The 22,215-nt window shown below is 44.5% G+C and overlaps 1 protein-coding gene across 1 annotated transcript in view; it reads right to left on the bottom strand.

Moving 5' to 3' along the window:
- Window positions 1-3,323: 3,323 nt before the first annotated feature.
- Window positions 3,324-22,215, bottom strand: part of LOC146867922 (protein-arginine deiminase type-1-like) — a 468,509-nt gene continuing 449,617 nt past the window's right edge. Inside the window, exons 14-16 of the mRNA XM_085608649.1 lie at window positions 11,111-11,187; window positions 6,945-7,070; window positions 3,324-4,765 (exon numbers count right to left, since the gene is read on the bottom strand). Coding sequence (XP_085464775.1) covers window positions 4,496-4,765; window positions 6,945-7,070; window positions 11,111-11,187 — 473 coding nt within the window. The 3' untranslated portion in view covers window positions 3,324-4,495. The remainder of the gene's footprint in view (window positions 4,766-6,944; window positions 7,071-11,110; window positions 11,188-22,215) is intronic.

Here is a 22,215-nt window from a genome sequence, read left to right as displayed (position 1 = left end):
TAAGGTGGATATCATGGCTAAGTCTGCCTTACCCTATCAGCAAGCTTTCGCCAAACGTTGTGCGATTATCGCTGGATTTCCAGCAATAATCGCACAGTTGGCAGCTTGCGCGTTGAATTTTATCGCTTTGGAGGTAAGCGTTGCTGATAGCATGCTATCTTTGCGATAAAATTCAGCGTTGACCGGCGATAATTGTCCTCGCGCTAAGAGTGCTGAGCGATAATTATCGCCTGGCCTTGATGATATGCCCCTAAAACTCTTATATCTGTGGCTTCAGCACGTATATGCCCCATAGCTCTTCAGGAAGATCAAATTCTCCAACCACAGTTTCAAAGATCAGCCAATACTAAGAGACAACCTCATTCTTCCTCGGGTGCTCTTTCCACAACAGTTCTTCCAATTCATTAGTCTTCCCGTCCTTCACCCTCAATGCCCTTGACCAACGTTTTAGTTAGAGAAACTTAAAATAGGAGTTATTTACCCAGGCTACACTCTGCAAATCCTCCTAAGAGCAAAGCTTCCCATCCTGTATTAGCTGGCCCCAGCTGTGTACACCGCCTCCCTAATCGAAGATGTAAATTTACCCTCTATGCATTCTTATGTAATCAGCGAGTCCCAACAAGAGTAAATCTACTGTAGTATGTGTGCTTTGTAACCTGCCTGATCTGTGACCACAGGAGGGCTTTTGCCAGCAGAACTTCTAAACTCACCTTTTTGCAAAATTTCACTTCTCCGAATTTGTTAAAAAAATTGGATTCACCCCCTCTTGCATCCTTCAGCATTGCCTTAAACAGGGTACTAATTTCTGGGTCTTCTATCTTCTTTAGCAGGCACCTACTGTTTTTTAGCTGGAATGCTCATGCAGAAAGCTGAAACTCCGGCAGTGAAAGCTCACCCATATCATATTTCCTATGGTGCTTTTTCCAGGACATCCTTGCTACCTTTGATGCCCAGATGAAATAATTGACTTTCCCTTGCAACTTCTTCAGCCACTCTTTCTTAAAATATAGGGGGATTACATTAGAAAGAAAGGGGCATTTTGGTAGAATTGTAATTTTTATCAAATTGGTTCTCCCAAATATTGTTAGCAGCAGGTACAATTAGCTCATCAACAGTTTAGTCATTTCCGTCAATACCCTAATGAAGTTTGATTCAGCAATTTTGTCTAGATCTTGAGTAATATTGATTCCAAGATATTTCATCTCCTTTTTTATTAGTCGATTCCCCCTCTCTACATTCCAAGCCAATATATCTGTCTTTACAGGGTTTGCAATGAAACCTGACACTTCTTATCTGTCCAGTCTGCTGCCAGCTGCTCAATCATCGGGAGGTCCGTATGTAGTTTGTATAGTGTAGATAATTAAATCGTCAGCATATAGAAAGACTTTTTTCCCAGACATCATATCTAAAGGGGCTTATTGCACTTTCCTTACTGCTCTTTCATGCCAAGAGTTCTATAAACCAATTTAATAACATTGGGGATAATGGTCATCCCTGCCTCGTGCCCCTCATGATTTTAAACTCTAAGGTCAGCCTACCGTTTATGGAGAGTCTAGCTGTGGGGCTCTTCTAGATCAGCTGTATTGCCCTGCGAAACTTATCCCCTAAATTACAATGTTTTAGAACTGTATTCAAGTAGATCCTATGGACCCTGTCAAAGGCTTTAGTAGCATCCAATGTCATAACGCCCACAGGGGTTTTAAAATTTATGGCTAGGTCTATTTAGCTTACTATCTAATGGTTCAACTCATGCAAGTGTCTTCCCCTCATGAAGCCCTTCTGATCATTGTGTGTTATATCTTCCACCACCAAACTCAGACTTTTTGTTAGGATACTATTGAAGGTTATATAATCGCTATTTAGAAGATTTATTGGTCTGTAAGACTCACATGGGGAAAGGTCTTTATCAGGTTTCAGAATTAAGGTCCCCCTATGAGTGTGACAGTGGGGCCCGTTCTTCAGAATTTCCTCAAACTCTGAGAGGCATAATTGAGCCTTGGAGAATTAAATAAAATTCAGTAGGGAGACCGTCTGGACCTGCTGTTTTCCCTCTCTTACTTGAACTAACTGCCTGCATAATGCCACACTGTGTGATTTCCTGGGCTAGATGTTCCCTCTTGCATTCTGAAAGTTTATCTAGCAGGTCTTCTTCCAACCATTCGTTGATCCAAGAAACCTTCCTTGGCAAATGAGAACTACCAACTGTCCAACAGTACTTGTTACATATGTAAAATATCAAATGGCTTCCACAGGATGGAAAGTGTTGTCTGAAGTGAGTAGAAGTGGCATCTGGTATTTTTTAGTTAGTTGTGGGTAGTTTTTAAAGGCCATTTGGTAGGAACTCGGAAGGGGAGCGTTTTATCTTACAGAGAAGAGGGTACATTGAAGGGCAACAGGAGGGAAAATACTCTGATTTGCAAATTGACACTGGAACTTAGGGGTCATTGGGATTGAAGTAGCGGGACCATTTTGAGGTATAGATGGGGACATACACCCCGCCCCACACATACACAAAGGTAAGCAGCAATAAAACCACAGACATATTTAAATATAAGATGTGTAGGAAACATATGAGAAACATCTAAAGAGACCTGTAGTGCTCTGTAAGCCAGCCTGTTTTTTGTCCATATAAATATCTGATAGTGGATCCAAAAAGGTTAAAATATGTATGGCTACCAGAGTGGAAAAGTCTAGGATTATCTTAAAGAATGAGAAGGAGGAACGACAGAGACATTTTAAGGCATTGGCAAAGTGAGCTATTTCCCTGAACCCCACCTTTTAAAGAGGCTCCACGTGAAAGTGATTTTTCTCTCTAGCTCATCTCTCTCTATTTTGCTGACAGCCTAATGTATAATTCAGTACCATATGCTATCATGCAGCCTCTAAATTGCAGTAAGTTGGTAATGAAATGCAATGTTATTCGAAACAGGAGGCCCCAAAATATACTTAAGATACATCCTTAAGGTGACACTGAGGAAAGCAGGAGATATCAAGAGTACAGATTTGCATTAGTCTAGCTGGCTAACAACCAGTTGTTTGATAAAAGTATTGGTACTGGGAAATTGAGGTGAAAAGCGGTTCCAGATTTTGAGTTAAACAGTACCTGGTGAAGATGGCACACTAGGTACTTTGGTGAGCTACAGAAGTTTCACTTCTCTATTATATACATTACTGTATTACACGTCCATGCAACAGAGATAATACACCACCTCAAAGCTTTGTCCCTTCGATCGCTAATATGAGAACAGGAGAGATCATTAAATGGACTCTTTGCCAAAAAGAGTAACGCTTCAGGCTGTGATTGCAAAAACTACTAATGCTTCTTTCCTAATGAAATGCAAAGTAATACATTGGTTTATTTCACTAAAAACACAATGACATTCATTGATTAATTAATCGTATGTGTTAGTATAGTTACATTAATCAGTGAAAAAATAGACATTCATTGATTAAAAAAAACTAAACTCCATTGATTTTAGTTTTCCTAAACAATTAAGTAAATATTTAGAAATGTGGCAGCGAAGTATCTACAGAGGTTTTACTGCACAATACGCTGCATCACTAATGAAATTGTGAAGGGCATTATCAATAAAAACCATTTCCATTTGTCTTGCTTGTTTGTTGAGCACATCTGACATACCAGACCCTTTCAAAGTTCACTAGCCCCCACTGGTTTTTGCAGTCGTTATTGCCATCAGATAAAATCTGGTGTTCAGAGAAGAATCAAAATGGGGGTACAATTTGGGCTCAGCTCAGAATGAGCCCTCAGAGACATATTTATCAAAGGGTTGTGCTGCTTTTACACCACGCAACGGTTTGCAAAAGCGACGCATCCCACAAGATGCAGTTTTTCAAGCCATGCAAGGCCCTCTTACATGGCCCTGATTGGCTTGATAAATCCAGATTAACACAACGTGATGCAATTTGCTGCATTGGGTTACTCTGCCCCAGGGAGGAGTTCCACGGGTGGTGTGTGTGTTACCATGCAAACCCCAAGGGTTTTGATGTATTCCCAGATTTACAATAAGTGGTAGACCTGAAAATCCATCAAAATTGCTATGCGTCCCCAGGTGAAGGGTAACAAGGAGAAATATGTTTATTTCGCCTTTTTTTTCCTTATTCTACGTGTGTCCAGCACACATAGAATGAGGAAAATGCCTCAGGGTATTGTTTTTGTGCAGGAAGGTGCCCAATCCTGCTAACAATGCAGGCACCCTTGCACTATGGTGCAAGAATGCCTGCGTTGGTGCTAGGCAGCACATTGTGCGCCAGTGCTGGGAAAAGGCAGGAATGTGCTGTATAATGTGAAGTATGGTCCTTTCCTGGCCCTTTCCCTATCACACAGTGTGGAAAGGTCAATTGCTACGCTGCGTGATATAATGATAAAGATGCCCCTAAGTGACCATTTTTACGCGACCGCCAAGTACAAATGTGAATTTGAAATTAGACCCATTCTAAGGGGCAACCATGAGTTGGATGTTCCTTTTCTGTCCTGTCACAGTGCTGAAAGTATATCACTTCTGCTGAGCGCAGGCACGTCCATGTTCCACCACTTAAAGGAGAAGGCGCGGCGGAGCACATTGGTACCACAGTGCACGTTTCCATCATACTGGTGATAGGACAGGTAGTCATCAATAAATGAGCAGTGCAGTCCCAGGGGTTCCAGCAGAGACCGTACCTCCACTTCTAGGCAGCATTTACCGTTGATGATTGGGCCAAAGGGCTTCGGTATGCCCAAGTGGCTTCCCAGCACCAACATGTTCACCTGAGCAGAAGACAAAAAAGAGAAATTTGTTATGCTCTGGTGGGCAACTAACACATGCAAGTGGGCATATTTGTAAAGCAGGGGCTTTGTTAATGGATTTTGATTCACATACCACATGCAAAAACTGGGCAAATTTCCTCGGCATAATGGAAGCTTTTCAAAGTCTTAAACAAACATTTTAGGTTTATTTGTTACGGGTAGAATGCAGATTGAAGACTAAATTATATAGTGAAATACATTCTTTCTATGGTGCTTCAGCTTACACTTACTTCATACAAATTGACCAATCATTGAATTTAAGAAAGAAACCATTGTGGTCTATGATGAAAAGGGTGATATTGCTTCTTTATGCTTATTTTGTCAGTTGACAAGTACACTAATTAAAATATATATATATTTTTCTTAAAAAAGAAAAATTGCATTCACAATCTTACTGCTGCCTTGAAGGCATTTTCTGGATACCTTTATTAAATAAAATAGTGGTACAACAATTTTCAAGCGACTACTGAAAAGATGTTCAAATTGAACTTGCACCTTCTGTTTCATTTGACATCTTAACAATAGGAATAGTAAAAACTGAATTTTGTTCCTCTGACTTTTTTTATAGTACAACTATTTTGACTTTAGGCTTGTATGAGTGTTTTTCCAATCATTTATATAGACTTTTCAGTAATTCTATTAAATGTCAATTTAAGCTAACGAACGGTGGAAGTGCACTCTCAAATGTCCTACTTGTTAACAATAGATGCATAAATAAATAAATAAATAAATAAATAAATAAATAAAGCTAAAATTGTGTTGAAGAGAGGGGATAACTCACAGGTTACCAGGGGAGCTACCCATCTGGCCTCATTACAAAATTAGGGGCAGATTTACAAGCCCCTTGCGCCTCTTATGCGCCGCCGTTGCATCACTTCTGTGACGCAGCGGCGGAGTAAAGCTAGCGCCATGCTGCGACGGAATTACAACGTGACGCATCTGGGGAGATGCATCACGTTTTAAAGCCCTGCGCCACATGAAACCTGCGTCAGGTCTCATGTGGGCGTTTCCGGCACAGGGTGGGCGTTCTGTCGCTGTAACACCTCGGAAAACTGCTTGAGTGAAATCTACAAGATTTCACTCAGTCACTTTTCCGACGCCGCTGCGTCAAAACCTTACGCCTGCTTAATGCAGGCGTAAGGCTTGACACACCATGTTGCAGATTGGCTGGGTTGGAACAGTGCTGGAGTTGCGTCGTGCCCGCGACACGACTCCAGCACTGCACCAACCTTACGCCGGCAGATGCGACACGCATCTGCATTTCCTTGCGCCATGGCAAGCTACATTGTAAATACGGCGCATCTGTGGTGACGCAAGGATTGTAATGCATGTTGCAAGTTTACTGGCGCATCCCTGCTGATTTGCAGGGATGCGCCAGGAATTGTAAATCTGCCCCAAAGTGTTTTGGCCCCAGCGACCATTAACCATGATGCATTGCGTACGTAGGTGGTTGGGGAAGCAGTATGACTCTCAAGTGAGTTTGTCCGGCCAACAGAGCACACTGTTTCTCCACGATGGGTAGGTGGAAACACATTTGCATAGGTACATGTCCCCTACAAATTAGAAGTGTGAAAAATTGTGAAAATGTAACTTTGCAAACTTTGCGAAATCCAATTTTTTCAGAGGGAATTATGTCACAAAAAGAACAATGAGCAAATCGTTCTTTCCGAAAAATATTTTTTACATGAGAATTTTTCTCCATATCTGAAAATGTTTGCGGATGAGAAACGTTTTCACTTTTTTTTACAATGCAAAGCTTTCTAACCTTATCAAACTTTGAGAGAAAATTTAAATTTTCCACACACTTAAAAGCCCACACATTGGCATCCGCCCTGCAGTCTCTGCCAGCCTCGATTGTTTTCTTTGGTTTAACCTAGTAAGATCAAAACACACTTCTACTAGTCCCATATTTTTTAGTTCTCAGGGGCAACTATTGGGTCTCTTATTGGACCCCCTTCTCCTTCCCCACTGTGCAGCGCTGGACCAGGCGTGGAAACGCACATTCTGCCAGGACCTACTTTGGAGGGGGGCATCACTTTATGTAAACTCAGATGACTCTACAAACGCAGCAATACTTTGTCCTCGCTATGATTTCCATAGTTTAATACTCTCTCTCTGGCACCCGTAGATGCCTGCTCACCATGTTTGGAAAGAAGGCCCGGGCTTTCTTAAGCTCTAAGGAGAACAGCACAGGGATATCGATGATGTCTTGCTCAGTCAGACCCAGCTCTTTTTTAAGGATATTCCGGTTCCAGTTAATGCAGGACTGCGAAAAAAAGACCAAATAATAAATATTTCATACATTCTTCCTAACAAAAGGAAAATCCCTGCCTCTGCTAGTAAAAGAGCATTAGCGTAAAATTGAAAGTCAACAGCATGCAAATAGCACATCCCTCCTGAGCATCTCACATCTCCTGGACTCAGTCTGCTTTGACTGATCATAGTGTGCGCATGCTTACAGTGCAGGCATAATCTAGTGGGCAGCCGTGTGACCTGGGCAAGGGCCAGTCAGATTGCTTGGGCATGGATCAATGCTATCAACCAGGTTTGGTGCAGTCTTCTCTTCTGAAGTAGACTGTTGCTGTGGTCAAATATGACGTGAAGAGAAAATGTTCTATTAATTTCACAGTGTAACAAAAAAATCCTTTGTGAGAGGATGCTTTTTGAAAAGAGTTGAGCATAAAGTTTTCATTTCCTTCACGCCATGATTAATTTATCAAACACTCCCATCCTTCGTAGCGGCATGTATGCATCGTGTAGTCAAGAATATCACCGTCAAGGAGATTATTTATTTATTTTGAGTTTTATAAAGTGCCGATTGTGGTGTTGGGCCTCAGGCCCACATCGTAATAAGAATGGACACCGACACCAGGGTTTTCATAGTAGCAACTGGGCACGAGCACGTGCGCCCGGGCCTCTTCATTAGCCGGGGCCACATCACTCGTGACACCCGTGATGGATGGGTGTGGGGTGCAGTGTGTCCAGCCCTTGGGGAGGGGCTGGAAGTCTAGCTTTCTGCGGGACACTAGAACGTGTCTCGCAGGACACTACATTCCTCCCCAACTTTATTGAAGGACAAACAAAGTGTCAGTCCAACCTGTGGGGAAGAAAACAAACGGTTACCTAAATACCACAGGGTCAATCAGCTTCTCGAGTCAGGTGGCAGGACGACATCAGACGTGGACTGGTGAACTTGGCTTCCAGCAGGACCTTCTCGACGGACACCCGTAATTTAACCTGAGGGACCCAGGACACGGCCGCTGGCTTGGAGACGCCCGCTGCATACCGTCCGTTCACTGACAATGTCATGTCTTAGTGGCTTCCTTGGCTTCCTCTTGACTGACGTCGGTGATAGTGTGCGGTAGGTTCTAACAGTTCTTTTTAGTGTGCTGCGTCGTGACCATGGACGGAGTCTCACATGATGATTCAGGTGTTGCTGGACCGACTGTCCCTGTTGAACCGCTTGGCCATGACTGGTACCCTGACGGTGGGGCAATGTCTCTCCTCACTCCTCACTCTCCTGCCTGAGAGGCTGCAGATGTCTCCCCCAGGGCGCTGCACTCGTTCCGGTGTGCAGCAACGGGGAGTACACGGAGGGTCAGGGTCTCGGGCGCTTCCAGCGTAGCGCCGGTGGCAGCGTCCCATTCTTGTGCCGCTTGGGGCTGTGGAGCGTCGTTTCACCCGTTCTTTCCCACAAGGACGAGTACTGCAAAGTTGCTGTGTGCGCCGCCAGGCGTCCGCTAGGTGGTGCTGTCCACCGTCTTTTTTTTCCTGCTGTTCGCTATCGCGGCCTCCGTTTTATTTGCAGCGCAGGGCCTTTCGCCGCATCGATGCTCCTTCCTTCTGTGGCACCTTCCGCTGAGCAGCCGACAGTACGCAGGGGTCTTCTGGTGCCCCGGCTGTGCGGTAAGAGGGAGCGGGCGGTCACTTGAACGTTTCTTTACCGCTGTCCATTGGGGTTGCAGGAAGCTGCTCTCGGGCGCGGCTGCGAGCGCATTGCAAGCACTGCGGGGGTGTCGGCGCTCTCCCGGAATTCGGGTACTTGCTTGGAGTGGTCCCCTCCCGTTTAGCTTTTGGGCACAGCGGATTGCAGCGTCGCCACCGGCGGAGCACTAGCTAGCTCCGGGGTAATGGGGCCACTCACCGGTGCTGTGTGGTGGGAGTCACTGGGCCTCCTAGTTGCGGTGGTAGTGCTTGAAAACAGCAGCAGCCATGTCCTCTGCAGGGCTGGGAGACTCACTGTTGCGCAGGCGGCTGCTGTTGTTGGCGGTGCTTGTCTGCTCCGTTGTACCGGAAGTGGTCGGGGGGGGACAGCCGGTCTCCGCGCCACCTTCTCACAGGCGGAGGGCTGTGTCGCGAGTGGAGCCTGACCCTCCCTGTAGCCGCGGGCGGTGGCACCTCTCTCCCCCCCCCAGGAGGTAGGGACGAGGGAGTGTTGAGCGGCAAGCACACGGGGTTGGCTACCCATCTCGTCGCCAATGTGGTGTCGGGCCTCAGGCCCACATCGTAATAAGAATGGACACCGACACCAGGGTTTTCATAGTAGCAACTGGCCACGAGCACGTGCGCCCGGGCCTTTTTATTAGCCGGGGCCACCTCACTCGTGACACCCGTGATGGATGGGTGTGGGGTGCAGTGTGTCCAGCCCTCGGGGGAGTGGCTGGAAGTCTAGCTTCCTGCGGGACACTAGAACGTGTCTCGCAGGACACTACACCGATTAGACCCCATGAGTGTCTGATAAACCTAATTTATCGGGCCTGGGCCATCTCTTATTAGTGGTCACGAAATGAGTGTGCCTCTTCGGCTTGTGTGAAAACAAACAAGGCAGTAGGGACTTGGTGAACTTATAGCCTGGCAATGAATACATGGCTAGCAATATCATGGACATGGGGAAACCTCATGCTCTACATGATCTAGATGATGAGGGCATGCAGCAGCCATGCCACATGGGTATGGCTCACTCCCTTACATTGGTTATTGAATAGCTGTAGCAGTTGGCCATGGGGCTGACATATCACCTGGGCATGGGGCAGCCAGTCCACAAGGGAGCAGGGAAGCAATATGACCTAATCATGGAACTGCCATACAAGCTGGGCAATACTCGCATGGAGGTGGCTCTGCTACAGTCAGATTACTGGGTTCAACATTAGCTCTTTGAGAGACCAGCATTTGAGACCAAAAGGGAGGCGAGAAAACTAGCGAAAGGAAGGCCCACAGTATTTGCCGATCAACTGCTTGCCTTCTACTGTGGAGAACTTGGTGAATCAGGGTGGATAGAGGATAATGGCCTTTTGCAGTGCTTTCCGTAGGTCTGTGGGGATCTTAGAAATTCAGGGAAGGAAACCTTTAGTGGATGCAGTCACATCATGCTAGTACGCAACCAGACTGATGTCATGTAACTCAACAATCAGGGGGAAAGGTGATAGATCTCAACGGTGGCTTACTGTGCGTGCCAAAGGTCATGGGTATGAGAGAGCCGCATCAACTGAATGTGAGCAAAGTTAAAGAGAATCATATCACGTGTTCAATGCTACCGTAAGGTTAGAAATGGGAAAAGGGGATGGTCTGTGGTCCATGACCCTATTTAAAAAGGGCTTCTCCAAAGTGTCCTAGAGATGCCCACTGCATCTTAGAGATGCTTATGTGTTACTCCTATCGCACCTCTGTGACTAAGTGATGCGTTAGGCCACTCTAAGATACTCATGATCAGACTTTAAGCCATGTGATCCCAGTCTTAAGCCATGTGATCCCAGTCCCCTCACAGGAGCTGTGTCGGCTGGATCTAGCTAATCGTCTCAGTTTTATTGGTTTAGCGATTGGTCAAGCACACCAGATCGTTAGTTATTTGTGTGGCGTAGCCTTGATCAGTGAGTATCAAGGTGAGAGGTCTGTCTTGTGAGAAAAAAGGGCATTCACACGACTACATCAGCTTACCGCACTTGAGAAGGCTTCACATGCTCCTGAGAAGTGCTCTTAAAAGGATGCTGGCCTCTGGCTAACAGAGACACTATTTTGTAAAAAAAGGATTTTTGTTTCAAGAAATAACTAAACATAGAATGGAAGGCACATCAGGCATAGACGTTTTTCACATTTTATCCCCAAAACTGAGTTAGCTTTCATGATGGATCACAGAGGTAGCAGGCTGCAGAAAGCCTACGCATGCTGATGATACTTTGAGAATGAGACTTAATTAAAGCGATTGGCCATATAAATGCATTTTTGGGACGCCTAGTGAGCGGCTGTGTCATTTCCCAGCATTGACGTGGCTGGCGCAAGTAATACTCACATTAACGTGCTGCCCCCTACCTGCACGTAATGGCACTCCACCCGCATCTTCTCATCACATAAAATGTTATCTATGGTTCTCTGTGGAGTCTTCAGCCCTAATACCAAGGAAAGTAATAATTAATCTACTGTAGCAGTGGAATCTCTGACAGAGCATGAAAAGTGTTGCCTATTTTGCGAATAAAAATATATTTTACATTTCTGAAAGAAACATTTGGAAAAAAACGCGTAAAATAATCTACACAACCACTACCTTTCAAAAGTAGTCGCATGGCTTAGTTAGGTAACCTATTCATACTGTGCAATATATCACAAAGGAATTAATCAGAGTAGGCAAGACTTTTTGCACGTGTTAGTTATGTTAATTTTAGGAAAACAACCGGTAAGGTCTCGCAGGGCAACATCTGGGTCACCAGGCTGACGAACTGAGCCATTTTTATGCAACTGTCCTGTGTTCACTGAGTGCACAAGTTGATTACTTATTACTACACGAGCCTGCAAAAGAACTCTGATCCATGCTTGGAATTATAAATGACGCTTTTTGTCCCCCAGATGAAATTTTGGCACCGAGTGTCCATCAAAAGCGTCACCAGGGACACATTTACTTACTTGTAGCAATGCACTTACTTTATTGATAATGTGTTTCATAAACAAACATGTATGAATGAAAGCTATGGTGATAACTTCCAAACTCAAAAAGTCCACACCTTCTGTTACATGGCAGATGATGTGTGGGTTTCTGCAGGGCTGGGTCTAATAACGTCTCGCCATAAGCACTTAAAGGCGTGGCTTAAGAACTGATGAAAATAGTTTTGAAGGTTGCAGGTTTATTTAAGGCGAGGCTCACTCACATTTTTATTCTTCAGAGATTGTTAAAAGCAAGTGCTATACTTAGCGTGAAAGGGGAGGGCAATGGGTGTTGTGGTGGGCATTCCACAGCAACACCCATTGATTTTGACGCTGCCTCCTATTTACAAGGGGAGAGAATGTGGCCTAACGGCAAGGGCGGTTGACCTCGGAGCTGGGGAACCTGGTTCGAGTCTCGGGAGGGACGCTCAACATTGCGTGATTCTTGGCAAATCACTTAATCTCCTTGTGCCTAACTAAAATTAATGTGTCCGTCTGTAATGTAACTGGTGCTCATGTAAAGCGCTCTGATACCTTCGCGTCTAGTTCATGCTATATAAAACTCCAATAATAATAATACAAGGGCAGTGTAAATCGAAGGCAGCCAAAATTAAGACCATGAGAAACCTGGTCTTAAACAGGAGAAATGCTTTATTTCTCCTAGTTTTTTCTGTTTCCATGTGTGCTGCCTTGTGGAGCACACATAGAAACAGCAAATTGCCTGTGGTTGTTTATGTGCAGGAAGGTCCCCCTTTCTGCACGTAAGCAATCATTTCAAAAAAGGCAGTTTTGCATCTTCCATGTGTGCTGCATTGAGCAGCACACATAGAAGTTACAGAACGACATTTAAAGATTATTTATGTGCAGGAAAGGGGACCTTCCTGCACATAAACAATCTTACCCGCAACACAGGCACCCGTGCACAATGGTGCAAGGGTGCCTGCAGTGGCGCTAGGCAGATAAAGTTAGCGACAGCGCTGGGGTAAACGGAGGTCTGCACCATATTCTAGTAAATATGGTGCAGCCCTGCGTTTCTAAAGTGACGAAGCGTGTCGTTAGCCTTCTTGGATTGACGACACGCTTTGCCACTTTATTTTAAATATGCCCCAGGGTCTCTAGAGAGAGTCGGTAGAGTTACAAAATACTCTAAAAGCGATGAATTTATGTAAAACATCGGAATTTATACAACCATTGGAAAAACCAATGGGTCTGGGTTTACAGTGTTAATGGATGCAGTGTTATCATATTAGAGTGAAGCATGCCAAAGGGAGCCAGCAGCGATAGCTATAGGTGTAAAGTTGCCCCTAATGTAGTTCAGTGAAGGCACTTCAGTGGAGACAAAAGTCTACATTCAGTGACAAATGAGAGATGAATGCTACTGTGGGTGACTGGGCCAAGACTTGATGGACAAAGGCCCAGATTTACAAAATTATCACGCAATGCAGTGCAGCAGCCAAAAATGTTGTGTGGCATTGCATGACACGGAGAGAGCAGGACAGTGCCATATGTACAGAGATATGTCACTCTCCTCCCCTCTCCTTAGTGCCAGCACAGGATTAGGGCTTGGATTTTGCCTCCTAACGCAACGCACATACCTTTGCGCCATAGTGCAAGGGTGTATGTGTGAGTCTAGCATAATGGAGCGCTGCACTGAATCATGAGCGATACATATACGATGGAAGTAGGGGTGCAAGGAGAACTGCAGCACCCCCAAAATAACCATGCTGGAGTTCCAAAGGTGAATGAGCAATAAAGATGCTTTAAAAATTTGTTTTCATTGTGTCCCATCTGCTGTGCATTCAAAGACGGAGGTCAAATGTCAGGGTATGTCTTCTGTCAAATTGCTGCTTTTTCTTTTGACATGAAGATTGGTATTTCATTTTCTTTCTCTGACTGCAAACTGAGAAGATTTTGTAAAGTGAACTATGTGACAGTCTTGCAGGGGGACAGGGAGTGTAAAAGGAAAGGCAGTAGGATGGCAATTCTTTTTCTAATACACACCAACATTTAAACACCTGTAAATGAACTGTACAAATTATTAAAAATATGACTGCAGTTAGGAAAACACAAATGAAGCACTTAACAGAAATTCTGAAGTATGATGGAAGCATAGATTTTAATATGATCAAAACATATGAAGGCACATGATGATGTGCAAACAACATATATTAGTAAAACACATTTTTAACACACTATCACTTTTTTGCTACATAGTTTTATCAGTAAAATTGAAAGTGTGCAAATTAAGTGGCCATTTGAATGAAAATGTGCTGTTCGTAAATGATTAGACACTACCACATAAATCTTCAAAGTGCACCACACCCTTACCATAGGGGTGGCTCATTTGCTACACTTGTTCTTAGCATGAAACTTGCTTTTTTCACAATCCCTATGACTTCAGTGACAAAACACTGATGGCGGCATCCCCACTCTGAAAATCTTTCTAGCAGCACTGGAGCGATATTGCTAGGTTTATTATCGGTATATTGTTTCTGTTCCATGCATAACCAATGAAAACATTTGAGTTGTATAACGTGTTTAAGAAATATTCATTTTCTATGTATACACGTCTGTCTTAATTGACAATTTGGGAGTAGTTCTAGGGATCAATATGGTATATTTTCATATCTCAAAGTAGCAACACCTTATGACAGAAAATAAGAATAAAATATGGAACATAACAGAAAATGAACTCATTAAACGAAACAATAAAATACTGTACGGTATGTAAGAGTACTTCTCTTATTTGAATGTATTGCAAAAAATCCTGTAGGCTAGCTCAGCAAAAGCATGTCTTGGAGGTTTAGACTTCACTTGTCAAATTAATTTTCAACTGGTCACAAACGTTTGATCATTTTCAAATTACTTAAAGAAACACTGAGGGATATATTTACAAGGGAATTTCGCCAACAGAACTTCACTTTTAGCAATGTCCGGGTGGTGCTATGCCCTTCTCCATGTTTACAAAGCAGCATAAAGCCACTTTTTGTGGCTTAACACCGCCTTGTAAATACGGCCCCTTAACACAAATTACTTTACGTGAAAGGGGCATGCAATGGGAGTTGATGTCGGCATTCCACTGCAACACCCATTGCTTTTTGATGCTGCCGTAGATTAACAAGAATGTGTAAATCCGAGGCAGCACCAAAAACGGCATGCAATAGCAGGTGTTAGAATGGCAAAACGAGGAGAAATACTTTTATTTCTCCTCGTTTTTTCTTGTTCTACATGTGCTGCATTCTGAAGCACATATAAAAAGAGCAAAATGCCATTCCCTCCCTACACATAAACAATAATTCCTTGCAGTGCAGGCACCCTTGTACAAGGAAGCAAGTGAGCCTGCGTTGGTGCTAGGCAATTCATTTTAGAGCCAGCTTTAGGGAAAACACAGGTGTGCACCGTATTCTTGTCAATACGGCACATCCCTGCATTTTGGAAATGTCGGAGCGCAGCCCTGCCAAATTTGGCACAGTTCAGCACTCCTAAATTTCCTTGTAAATCTTAGTGCTTCAAACATAGCAAAGTCAGCCTTCATGTGTATAGAGACGTTGAGCCCTTATGAGCAAAGACCTTTTAAGACATGGATAAAGTGGGTAATTGCCCAGGACTCCCACCTTTCAAGTGGGGTTTGGGACAGTGAACTTTCACTCTGTCTCACCTACGTCTATTTCTCCATCTCAACCTTTAATGTATTGTTCAATATTGTTTGACAATCATGAAGCTTAAATTTACTGTAAATGGGTAACAAAATTCTAAGCGATTCCCGCAGGGGCCCCTAAAGTATGCCTTACTGAAACCCCTGAAAATTCTTAAGATGACACTGGTAATGAGGTAATCAGATCTGCCAGGAGGCCATCTTTATCTTTTATCATTGGGAAATTATTAGCTCATTTTACTCGTAAGCGAGCTGTGGTTCGGTCTATTTCAAGGCAGTTATTAAAAATCTTTAAAAAACAACATTGCCCATCTCCTCCGATGGAGATTGGATTAGTTGGAAGTGAACATTTGAGGCTGATCTCCCCTTCCGACACTGATACTAATCGATGCAGTCCAGAAGGTCCCACAACCGCCTTGTGAACAGGTGAACATCTATTGTGTGATGTAGGATGGAGAGGTGAGTCGATATTGAAGCCATTACGATTGCGAAATTTCTGGTCGTCCTAGCAACCCCTCCTCCTCCTCCCATATTCTATAGGTAGATAATAAAGTTTAGAATCAAGTTTAGAGTAGCAAAGGACAAAAGTGTATATATTTTAGATACCAGATGTCAGAACACATTTTTACCAACTAGGAGAGCCATAAAACTGAGAATGAATGTTACATTTTCCTCATACAAATTCCACCAGGTTTTAATTTTCTAAATCAGTGCAGGGAAAAAAAGTACCGACGTTTTGCACTACTCGACATCAAGATTCGAGAATAAACAGCAGTATAAGCCCGGATCTGGTTTGCTAGTAAATTATAGGACATTTGCTATTTCTAAGCAAATTAGTTTGAGGGCAATAGTGGACCCCTTTGCAATCTCTGCATATACGTATTGAATGTATGGACTCACAAATAAGTCTACTGTAGTTGCATATATGTATCTATATATACACACAACTTTTCCCACCATGTCTGTATCTCAAGTTTCCTCAACTCAGCCCTCTTAAACAGACAGGCGACAAAATACATTCAAGTAACCCCATCTAGTGGCTAACTGTGACACGAGGCACATCAACTTGCCACAATAAAGTGCAAATGTAAATAATTATTATCATCCCTTCGTATACTGAATGAGGTATTCCCTGAAAAAACACACAGTGACATTATTGTTACAAAACAAAACCTAAAAATAGTGAAATTGGCTTGTTATGTTTCACAGAGAAAACCACAACTCAACGAAATGCACTCATAACCACACACAAAGTGGCATGTTGTAAAGACATCTGTAAAAAAGTGAGGGCCTCATTTATGAAAAGTTCTGCATCGATGCAGTAAAACAGCGATGCAACACTTTTCACTGCGCCCTCCTTGCGACAACATGGATGCGCCGGATTTACTCTACAGCACTCCATGTCACAAGGATTGACAAATACGTCAGGAATCCTGACGTATCTGTCAATCCTTGTGACATGGAGCTCATGCTGTAGTAGTGTTGTAAGCATAATGCAACTCCAGCAAAGCATGGGGAGGTCTATACCTATTGTACTGCGTTACCCTTATAGCTGCTATGAGGCAGGCATAAGGTTTTGACGCAGTGGCGTCCTAGAAGTAGTGCAGTGAAATCTGATAGATTTCACTACACCATTTCTAGCAGGGGAACGCTCACCCTGCATACATACCTGACGCAGGTATAATGTGGCACAGGTATTTACAAAGTGACGCATTTGCCTAGACGCATCACTTTGTAAATATGGAGCAATGTGGCGCATTATTTACGCCACCGCTGAGTCACGATAAGTGACGCAACGGCCCGCAAAAGTGTCACAAGGGGCTCATAAATAAGCCCCTGAGTTATTCGTTGAAAAGGATGTGATTTTTTTCTGCATAATAAGTCTGCAACATTCCATCTACTGGGAATCAAGTACCATGTTGTAGTACTTGTCTCTCTCAGGGTTTCAAAGCAGAACTGTTCAAGGCCTACTCGGGAGGTGGTATGGGCTCGTAAAGCAGTTCACTTGTTGTTCGCACTCAGCGCAGGCAACTGCAGCAGAAGGACACGTCCCGCTCTACGTCTCCAGGTCTTCAGTCTGTGCCCTGGACTCTTCTAAATAATTATTTGGCCCTGAATGATGCCTCGCAGTGCCCAGCAGCCCGCCCTGTATCGGGCAAATTAAATTCAGCACTACAGTCTCCCGCGCTCACGTAAAGAGGAACGCAGTGGTTAACAGGCGCTGGCCACCACGGATGATTAATTAACAGCATTCTAATCCAATTCAGCTTGCTCACCTATATATGTCCTGATGATGAAGTCAAATAAATGAGTTCGAAAATCCGTCGACCCCTACAACTTGAACTCCTTTCACTCTGTAAAAAATTTCTAAAAGGAGTTCCTATTACTGTTGTCAATGTGATGTCTTTATTTTAATATCACCCTCACTTCTCACGCCACGCTTATTGTCTCTTATTGTGTGAGCACCTGAATACTATTGTTCTGGAATAAACACCTGTCATATATTGACCTACATGTCCCTCTGTATATTACTTACCGCTCCCGTGTACGATTCAACTTCCTTCTCTAAATCATAGTGCCCCCCACAGGTTCACTTCTGAATGGACCTTTAGGCCACACCAGAACCATTGTTTTCCCTAAACAGCTTACCACCCCGGGTTCACATATTGGGGTATCCTTATTTTCTTTATCACTTGTTGTTCACAACACACAGCACTTGATAAATTATTTTTCATTCAGTGCTTTCTCTTAAAAATGGGAAAAGTACTTTATTACGCATTCTAATGACAGAAGCACAATAATTTACAGATATAATTTACAAATAGGCAGATGGAAATATCTACATTGACACCTGCCTAATATAGTTTGCAATCCTAGTGAGTCCTGAACCTTAAAACCACAGTATGCCCACCTATACTTAACACAAAGTAGGGGGTGCTGTTCTCATAAGGGTAGAACATACCAAACTAATGTAACACCATTAAAATCATTATGGATGCCACAATATTATAATAACCTTAAATAAACCACATAACATGTTGTTGTCAATTTTTTTATGATCAATAAAATATTATATTTTAAATATAATGGGTGCAATGGTCTTGCTTTCACCTTTAACATGCAGCTTTAGGAGCAATCAACTGGAATCCCCACACTCTAGAGCCTTTGAGCAAAAGCAGAAGCTCTAGGAGTGCTTGAAAACAACTCCAGCTTCTCCCCGAAGCATTAATATAATCACTGTGGAGACTTAGGACCACTTTGGGGAAAGCTGTGTGGGGGCTCTGATGGGGCTGCAATGCTCCTGGCATCTCCTAGAACACTTTTAAATCATTGGTTCATTCCGTTGCCTTTCCTGGAACACTACAGTGAACAATATTTAAATGTTGAGCCGCTCCCAAGGGCTTAAAGTCAGTGGCGGCTGGCACAGGTACAAGTGGTGAGGCAGTGCGAGGGAGGAAGGTGGAGTGAAAGTCGATAAACGGCAGGTTAGTTAAAATTAAATAAAAAAATAAATAACACCACTTACTTTGCGCTCGTTGCATCACCGAGTCGACGCTGCAGCGAGAGCAAGGCAAGTGGTTTTATTGATTTTTTATTTAATTTTAACTAACACGTCGTCTGTCAACTTTGACCTCTCCATCCCGCCCACCACTACCCCGCCACACCGCTCTTACCTGTGCTGGCCACCACTGCTCAAGGGGTGCTCCTGCAATCGAGGTGTTGAATGTTTTTCATGAGTGGCTTTGCAGCTCTGCAAGCTGCTTTGTTTTTCCGTTTCTAAACAGCAACCTCAAACTGCACTTTTCATTTTTGAGAGGCTGGGTTCCTCTGTTCCTTTCATGGGGCACCATGTGTGTGCCAAATGTTGGGGCTCCGCGGGGAGCCCACTGGCGCACACCCTACCCAGCTCCTGCTGCTGGAACAACTGTTATGTGCTGGCAAGGAGCCAGAATTCTCTTCTTTCTTCTGTCCATGGTCAGTGGTGGCAGGAGGGGGGTCAACTATGTGCTCCCCGCTCCCTATAGACTCTGGCACAGGCAGAGGTAGAAGCACACCGCCTCACCACTGGAGTGAGGAGATGTTCAGTCATTTCACTTCCTTCTGTATCTGAGAGATGGAGGCCACCAGAAGAGTTTCTCATGCAACTGGCCACTGAAGATGGGGTCCCTGAGGTCAAGAATCTTCTTTGGGAGGAGCTCAATGCATGCCCACTCTCATTTAAACATGATCGTCCTGACTCCCTGTCCGTGGCCCATCGTCGAGGTATTTTTTAGAAAACTGCTGTAGAGCTCAATCAAATCCATTTCACACCCTGTCCCCCGAGGGGATTACAGTTTTCGGCTGCTTTCTTCATTCCTGTTGGGCTGATTTACACAATCCTGGTTTTGTTTTACTCCTAGTGACAAAATCTTGCCCCCAGGAGGGGATTCTTTCTATTACATGACTGGTTCCTTAGGGGAGCAAACTTCTTATGGTGCTTTCTCCGACCCTTTTGGGCAATTCACACAACCCTGATTTTGTTTTACTCCTGTGTCAATCTCTTGTCACCAGAAGAAGATAATTCAGCCCTCCTGGCCTCTAAATTACTTCTCTTCATGGAGCTTGATTTATCACTGTTCATGTGGTAACACCAGTCCTCTGTTTGGGCTCCTGGTACCTACCTTCACACAGGAGCTTTTAGGCTGCCTCTCTGCAGCTCACCAGCAGAATACCCTCCACGCTGCACTACCCATACCCCATGGTTTTGGGCATCTTACAGGGCACCAGTGAGTTAACACCAGAGTCAGTGGCCACCTTCCTGATGGTGGTCACCCAATTGCAGGACCAGTCCACAAGAGATCCAGGGGAACCCATCAGGGTCACCCCAAGGAGGTTCATTACTGTCCCTCAGAAGGCATAAGGGGGCAACCTCACTGACCCTTAAGAAACCCTCCTACTTCCTGGGTGCCAACTGAAGTCCTAAGTCCATCCTTGCAGTGGAGTCAGGTGCCTTCTCCTTTCTGCTGGAAATTCCATGGGTATTGTCCCTCTCATGCCCACAACGTTTGAAACAGTCTCTCTCTTGTGCAGGGGTTATTAATTGGAGGTTGAAAGTTGCAGAAGCAAGGCACCTCTGCGCAATCCTAGGATGGCATATCATGCCTCTAACCCAGCCCAACCCTCCGGTACAACATTCTGAGTCATTTTAACATGTTGGCTTTTCATGGTCTGTTGAAAGATCTTCCCTGAGAGTCTCAGGGTTGCCTCCAATTGCCACAGCTGGCTGATCCTTTCCTTCCAAACATTTAACGGGAGGCTCCTTTAGTGATGTTCTCCAAGCTTTGGTTGTCCTCCTTTATTTCTGCATTCTCAGGCCAGGCACAGTGTGAAAGATAATTACCACACACACATTTTGTCCCCACCCTTTCCTTTTCCCAAGAACAAGTCCAAATCCTGACAAACAGCTCTATTATGTTGGATCCTCCTGCTGGCTAACAGACCCATTGACTTGGTACAGCAAGGGGGTGGGAAGGGGGCGGGGTGCAAAGGCCTGGAATCAAATTATGAGCTGAGACAGAAAATATGACAAATCTATGCCATAAGGAGTACAGATATCAAAAAGGTGATTTGAATCTGCACTCCAACTACATTTTTACCAAAGGATTGGTACCTAAACTGTATTTCTCAGACTAGGTAGGGCAAAACTGTACTTTGGCATATATTTTGCTCATAATGTATAATTCAGTTGAGCATACAGGCTTTTCATTAGGTACTAAAGGTGTACACTATGAATGGCCACTCACATTATAAGGCCTACACCAAGTCAGCACCAATCCCTAAAGGGTCCTTTTTGTGATACTGGGCTGAGCTAGCTGATAATCATACACTCAGCCAGTACACATGTGTACACACGTGTGCTAATGTGTTCATGTGCAACAACTCCTTACCTACTTCCACAGCAGCAGCTTTATCTTAATCCCTTTGATGCTCATGACGGAATGGTTCCGTCATGAGCGTCAGTGCCTCTGTGCTCAAGACGGAACTTTCCGTCATGAGGACAGGGGCACGAAATCCCTCTGCTGCAGACAGTAGAGGGATTTCCTTCTCTCCCCCAAAGCCTCGGGAGCTGGGGAAGAGCTTCCCCAGCTCCCAAGGCCCCCTCCCTGGTTTCTGTACAATGACGATCAACGCCAACGTCGCGCTGTCGTCATTGCACAGAAACCGAAACTGAAATGAGCCTTTAGGCTCATTTCAGTTTCACTTTCTATGTGCTCAGGTGGCTATCTCAGCCACCCGGGCACGTAGAAAGACGGGAGGGGTATCATTGGAATGGTACCCCTCCCCAGTGGATCCCTGCTTGGGGATTGCCCCAGGAGGGCGATTCCCAAGCAGGGATCCACCCACTAGACACCAGGGAGGGGGGAGCGGCCTCTCGGGCAAGGGCCTTTGCTCCCTCCAAATAAATTCGGCATAAATTAGTCTTTTTGCCGCCCCTGGGGGGCAGAAGGGGGCAGTAGCCCCGGGGGGGGCAAAAACCCCACTATAGGCCAGAGATTTTTTATTGCCAGAATAAATTAGGGTGGGGGCTGCCCAAAATGGGCATGCCGATGTCCCCAACCCCGACCGCTAAAATAACAGTCTTTCTGCCCCTAATCTGCCCCTCCCGTGGGGCAGAAAGCCAACTAGATACCAGGGATTTGTTTTAAATTATAATTTGTGGTGGGGGCTGGCCAATATGGGCATGCCCATGCCCCCGCCCCCAGCAAAAATGACAGCCTTTCTGCCCCCCAGGGGGGGCAAAAAGCCCACTAGACGCCAGGGATTTTTTGGGGCAAATCTGAATTAGGGTGGGGGCTGCCCAAAA

Source organism: Triturus cristatus, chromosome 1_2, assembly GCF_964204655.1.
Source record: "Triturus cristatus chromosome 1_2, aTriCri1.1, whole genome shotgun sequence".
In the NCBI taxonomy this organism is placed as follows: Eukaryota; Metazoa; Chordata; class Amphibia; order Caudata; family Salamandridae; genus Triturus; species Triturus cristatus.
Note: the sequence above shows the minus strand (reverse complement) of the source record. Positions and strands in the feature narration are given on the sequence as shown.